The sequence below is a fragment of the Scatophagus argus genome, chromosome 1, assembly GCF_020382885.2.
Source record: "Scatophagus argus isolate fScaArg1 chromosome 1, fScaArg1.pri, whole genome shotgun sequence".
NCBI lineage: Eukaryota > Metazoa > Chordata > Actinopteri > Scatophagidae > Scatophagus > Scatophagus argus.
This window is the reverse complement of record NC_058493.1, coordinates 7,817,243-7,823,487: the sequence shown is the minus strand read 5'-3', so window position 1 is coordinate 7,823,487 and position 6,245 is coordinate 7,817,243. Positions and strand designations below refer to the sequence as shown.

At 40.9% G+C, this 6,245-nt stretch overlaps 1 protein-coding gene across 5 annotated transcripts; it reads right to left on the bottom strand.

Moving 5' to 3' along the window:
- Nucleotides 1-540: 540 nt before the first annotated feature.
- Nucleotides 541-5,979, bottom strand: nod2 (nucleotide-binding oligomerization domain containing 2). 5 transcript variants are annotated; one of them, XM_046414906.1, is made up of 12 exons: nucleotides 5,739-5,974; nucleotides 5,489-5,645; nucleotides 4,697-5,252; nucleotides 4,198-4,324; nucleotides 2,135-3,902; nucleotides 1,930-2,013; nucleotides 1,754-1,837; nucleotides 1,591-1,674; nucleotides 1,429-1,512; nucleotides 1,218-1,301; nucleotides 1,005-1,088; nucleotides 541-762 (listed from the first exon to the last, which is right to left on the bottom strand). In XM_046414906.1, exons 3-12 carry the CDS (start codon nucleotides 5,180-5,182, stop codon nucleotides 690-692), a joined length of 2,958 nt encoding a protein of 985 aa, XP_046270862.1. In that variant the 5' UTR covers nucleotides 5,183-5,252; nucleotides 5,489-5,645; nucleotides 5,739-5,974; the 3' UTR covers nucleotides 541-689. The 5 variants fall into 5 exon arrangements, with proteins under 5 accessions (XP_046270862.1, XP_046270693.1, XP_046270944.1 ...); XM_046414737.1 differs by having other exon boundaries at nucleotides 4,697-5,619; XM_046414988.1 differs by lacking the exon at nucleotides 1,005-1,088 and having other exon boundaries at nucleotides 4,697-5,645; nucleotides 5,739-5,977.
- Nucleotides 5,980-6,245: the final 266 nt, after the last annotated feature.

Genomic DNA, 6,245 nt, shown 5'->3' with positions numbered 1-6,245 from the left:
CCGCAGGCAGTGGTTGAGGGGCTATTTACTGTAAAATATTTCGTTAAATAAATGTAATTAAGTATTACTATATTATAAAAAATACTCTATAACAGATAAGCACTCAAAATTGTATTACACTAAAACTACATTAACTAAAATTAGATTATTATCAACAGCATTTATTTAGAATCAAAGTGCTCATTATGCAGAATTAGCCCCTTTCAAAGTGTTACATATGATACATTATATAATGTTCTGTATATATTGCAGGGTTATTATTAATGATTTATTCACACACAAAGCATTTTAATGTTGCAGCTGCATTATACACTGTTGAGGTTTAATGTATACCAATGTGTCATATTGTTTTGAATGAGAGTGTTACTCTACAACCCATAACTGTCAGTTACTAGGCTGCCTCAAAATGGTACTAAAGAAACTTGAGTAAATTTGTTTAGTTAATTTCCACCACTTACTACGGAGACAACGTTATGTGATGCTATCACCACCTTCACCTACATAAGAACCCCAAAGGTAGATATAGTTTGTGAAGGCTACTTGTGTAGTAGATTCTTAGTTTATTCTTTTGACCCTCTAAACAGAAAACAAACACATTTTACATTTCACATGTTAATATTAAATATTTTCTGTAATAAATACAAACAGTTCTTGAAGCAATAAACAGTCCTCAACCAATGTAATGCAAATCAGAAGATCAGTCTTGATTCACGTTGTGTCATCTCCTCTACTTCCTCCAAACTGAGGTGATTATTTCTCAACCTGCACAGCCAGTTTGGAAATAGAAAAGAAGTTTAAGGCAAAAATAACATTCTTGTTTTATCAAAATAGGATGCATGTCATCAACCACACATTTTCCTGGTACTGAAACCAACATAACCACCATGCATTGCCCCAAATCCAGGATGCAGACAATAGCTAATCACATGTATGCTTACTACCCACATAAGAGACAGTGATAAATTTTGTATATGTGAGTGTATATCTCAGTGTTAATCATGTACCATATTGATTTCACATGAGTGTTATGTTCTAGGGCTTGAATCAGATGTTCCACCCCAGTTCTGGTTATGTAGTTCTCTGTCAACCTTTTACAGGAAATAAGAGAGAGGGTGGAGTCCTTTAAGCACAACTGCACAGTGAGTACTTAAATGTCAGTTCAGCCATTTCAGTCATTTGCTTTGTTAAAATAAAAGTAAATTGTTTCCAACACTTACCAAAGGTCTTCCAGTGACGTACTGTTTTTGATAATGTTGGCGAGGGCACATGCGCCAGCGTTCCCTACACCATTGCCTACCATGCTGCCATTAAATAAAACATTGCACATATAAGAGTGGTCATTATGTAACCTCACACATAAGCAGAAACTGGTATTTGTAATACGTTTTCCATAATGTCTTAAGTAAATATGAGTCAAGCGAATATTACCTAAGCCAAACCAGGGATTTGCTGCTCTCTAGGGCACTGGCAAGAGCCTCTGCTCCTTCATCACCTATCGCATTGCCCCAAAGCCTTGCAAATCAAAGAGAGAGCAGTTAATGGAAATGCATCAACAATAAGGTACATGGAATTTTGCAGGAATACTTTTACCCTAAATACTGCAGAGAATGGTTGAATTTCAGTCCCTCAGCCAGCTGTTTTGCTCCTTCCGCAGTTATATTATTGTTGCCCAGTCTGAAAGAAAATAGAGAAGTTAATTTGCAATTGATCTTACACAGCACACACAGGATTAGGGTTAGCAGTTAACCTTAACCTTAGAGAGAGGAAATCCTGCTTGGTCTTCAGAAGATGAGAAAAGTGCTGTGTGCAAGCATCTGTTAACTTGTTGTTGAAGAGCCTAGAGAGAGGCAAAATGATTATAAAAGGTAATTAATCAGATGTTATTTTTAATTTCATGATAGTGTTAATGATCATCTTGACAATACTTACGCAATTTTCTGAAAGTTTTCACACTGTATAACTTTGGCAATTAGTTTGCGGATCCCCTCATCCGTAATGTTATTATTCCTGAGGCTGATGAAGGGAAAATATACGCACAACATGTATTTTTCTGGTCTGTAGTAAATGCTACTGGGGGAGCTTAGATCACTATAATGAATGGATGGGAGGAAGAATGTAGCCTTTTCATACTTACTATAGGGAATTACAGATGTGCATGCAGGGAAGAAGCTGCTCCACTCCAACATCACCTACAGAGTTGTTGTCCAGCTGGAGGCCTACAGGATTTCTTAAATGCTGGAGCACATAAGCAAGTGCAGTGCACTCTACAGGACCAATGTCACAGTAGGTTAGTTTCAGGTGGTCCACCTCCACCTTACTCATGGCATCTTTAGCAATCCTGTTCTCTTGCATCTCATAGATGCATTTGATAAGCCAGACGAAGCCTGGCATTGCATGCATGCTCTTCTTCTCCCCTTCTACAGGTTGAGGGATAGATCTGAAGTGTTTCTGCATGCCTTTGGAGAGACATTTCACCACTTGTTTGACCTTCTTATCCATCATAGGAGTGGGGCAGCAGTTGAGCCATAGGCTTTGGTGGTGCTTTGACAGTAGTCCTGACACAAAGGTGGCTGTGATTTGTAGATTTGGTGTTTCAGCTGCTGTAACACCCCTTTCTTGTTGGTGAGTGGCAGGCAAGCAGGCCTCAAAGCACGGGATGCTCAGACCTGTCTCCTTCATGTCTCTCAGCTCAAAGAGCTTAGGGATAGTTGAACGATCAGTGTCATTTGACAAAACAATGTATAGAGCAGCAAAAAAACACTGCATAGTCAGATGAAGGAACTCATAGTGTTTACTGTGTGTGGAGGACATGTCTTTGCTTTGAATGAGAAAGCCCATGCTGATATCCTTTTCGGTTACACCACATGTCTCCAGGTCTGTACTGGAGAATATGTAACAAGTGGTTCCCATCCCCTCAAAAGCAAGCTGCCCAAGACACAAGATTGTTTTTAGGTGCTCCTGAAGCCAACTTGACCTCATGTTGCTCTTCAGGGAACTTTGGTGCTGGCAAAAGTGTTGTAAGATCATCAGGTACACATCTGTGATTGTTCGTGGGCTGCCCTCTCCACAGTCTAGCAGCTCCTTATGGCAGTGTGAAACAATCCAGCAGAGGACTGGACTATGACAAAGTCCAAGTAAAGCAGTGTTTGTCTGTAGGGACTCCAAAACCTTAGTAGCCACAGCAGGGTCACTATGATGCTTCCTGACAAAACAGTCAATCCCACTTGGGGAAAAGCCTTTCAGGAGGACCTCTTTGCGAAGGTATTTCTTTAATACAGGGCTCACCACCTCTGGGCGACTAGTTATTACTTTCCGCACTCCCTTCATTAGTGAACCCTGGATTAAGTTGAACAATAATATGTCAACAGGTGCACGCTGGGTGGGGCAGCAGAGCCTGTGCTCATCTGAAAAGCTCTGTTTGAGCTCATCCAGGCCATCAAAAGTAAAGAGGATGAGATGTGGGTGGTCCAGGATGAACTGGAATATCTCCTCCTGCTCCCTGTCTGGCCAGCAGCAGTGCTGAAACAGTAAATCCTGGACAGACAGCTCCCTGTGCTCTGAGTTCAAAATGCGACAGCTGAATGGAAACAGAAGGAGAAAATCCTGAAACACTGCCCCCGTGGCCCAAAGTAAGTGCAGCCTCTGGAGTAAGGTGCTCTTCCCACTGCCCGCCTCCCCAGACACTAGCACAGTGTCAGCCTCCTCATTCACTGTACCAGCCATACCAACTATGTCCTCCAGGCCTAAAGGTCCATGGGCAATAGTACAATCATGAGGTAGCTCCAGTTCGCCTTCAGTGTAGATGTCATCCAAAGACATGTGGCTGGTCCCTCCATAAGTACTGAGAAAGCAGGACTGGGCACATACAGAACTGCTGAGCTTCTTCTGATATTTTATGAATTCTGTGACAGAAAATACACATATGACATTACCACAACAAATACACAGCACTGTAAAATGATACACACTATATATTTGCAATGAGGCATGCAGATAACTAAGCTTTTCACATTTGCGAATGAATGTCATTTTTCAACCAAGGTCTATTTTGGAGGTCCACCAAGGAACTGAGTAAAATTTTGGATACTTCAAACTGTTCGTAGAGGTTTACATGAGGATGTACACCTCCTATTTCCTATTAAAGTTGTCTATATAATTACATTCTCAAATAGTTTTTGTCGCATAATAATGACACACCTTTGGAAAGAGTCAGTTTGTCCTGGTCCACTGGGGATCCAGGTTCCTGTTTTTGCTGAATGTACTGCAGCACAGCCTTTGCTGCTGATTCCCCTTTTGATCCAACATGGTCGAGCAAACGCCTTGCCTGATTAGCATGTGAATGGCAACAGATCAATTGTTACAGTACAACATTTTTAGAAATCTCAGTATTGGCTTTCATGCCAAAAGTTGGATGAGATGATGATACAGTTTTCATGTCCATAAGTATGAAGGTGGCACTCAGCAGCTTAGCTGAGTGCCAAAAACTTGATATGAACGTGGAAAAAGGATAAAAAAAAATCCTACTAACAGGATAAATTTATTTCAGACGAAATTAAGCAATATTGAGCAATATTAGAGAAATGCGAAACCCAACTGTCAGTTTCATTCAGACAATTGAATAGTTAAAGAACAATAACGGGAAGTTGTAAAGCCATAAGTTTTATAATGTGCATAAAATGTGAGTGATTTACAGTACCTGCTGAGAGGGGGTGTGTATAGGTAGGCGCACCTCATTGCAGTCTGCTGAGGTGAAGTGCCCTGATATCACAAGAGCTTCTAGAGCGTCATCAATACAGTCTTGTAGCTTGCTGACCAGGCTGGGTCTTTGAGTCAGAAGAGTCTGAGCAGATGTGTTTTGATATTTATCTTTTTCTTCTAGTTTTAAATAGCATTCTGAAAATAAGAGACCAGCTGTCTGCTCTTCAGGTAGGACTTGTTTGAGAGCAGCAAGGAAGCTTTCACAAGCATCAACACCCTTTGTGTAAACCAGGTCGAGCAACTGTCTGGCATTGCTGTACAGCGCCCTACCCGGTACTTGTATGTTCTGGTAGTCCTCCCACATGAGCTCCCCCTGGCCCAGCAGTATGTCCAGAACCTGTTCCAGATGTTCAGCTGACCCACTGCTGCAGAGCGCATGCAAGATCTCTGCCCGTCGTTTCAGCAGAAGCTCCTGAGCAAACATGCTTTTTGCATGTGAGTGCGTATATTCAGGGTCATTCAGCGTGTTCTTATGCTGCTTCCAGCATCATAACCTGGCACAGCAAACACCCATATATCATCATGGCACTGCTAGTCACCACAAATTAATCATAATTGTCATTAAATACCATGGGATCATTGTCCTCACTAACACCATGGCTTTTTTGTTTCTGATTCAAATGTTACATCCACCCTCATTTAACACATGTACAAACACGTTAAATCAACCTAAGGAACTTTAACTGCAAAGAAATGTGGTACTGTAACGGTACTGAAGGTTATCACTCACATGAAAGTATCCCCAACAGAGAGCTTTCTTCCCACCATCTGTCATTTGGGTAGAGACGCTGCACTATTTTGGACTTGCCTCTTCCTCATTCCACAGCCGAAAGCGAAACATGCTCTGCTACCAAGTCCCTTCTATAAAAAGGGAAACACAGCCTTGCCTTCCAGCAAATGGAACAAAATGAAACTTTACCAAACTATAACACACTGTAATATGTGTGTGCACATAATGATATAACAGTAAATTCACTTACCCGAATTTTTTCAAAACAGAACAAAAGTGATGTTTCAAAGTTGGTTGATAGCTATTCAGAGGAGTTCATGGTCCACCACACATTAATACCCATTGTTCATCGTCAAGCGATGACACTTCCAAATCCCCTTACGAGAGGTTTTCAGGGTCACGGTACTGCACTGAGAGAAATTATAATTTTTCAAAGGCAAAATTCTAGTACTGATAAACAGTTCATTTGACAAACAGTCTTCACAAAAGACGCCACCTTAAGAACTGAAAAGTAAAACTGAGGTCCAAGTTGTTGATTCTTTACTGGCTGCAATTTTGTTATTCAACCACATGATGGACCTGTTGCATTAATAAACCAACAGGGCTTGTTGAAGAGGCTGGGACTTTTATTTTCTTTGCTTTTGACATATTTCTTTATTCATCTTTATAGTCTCATTTCTTTCTTCCTTTTTAGATCATAGAGACTGACATCATCTCTTCATCTTATGGGCACCCAAGCCCCGTCTTTGTGCACAAT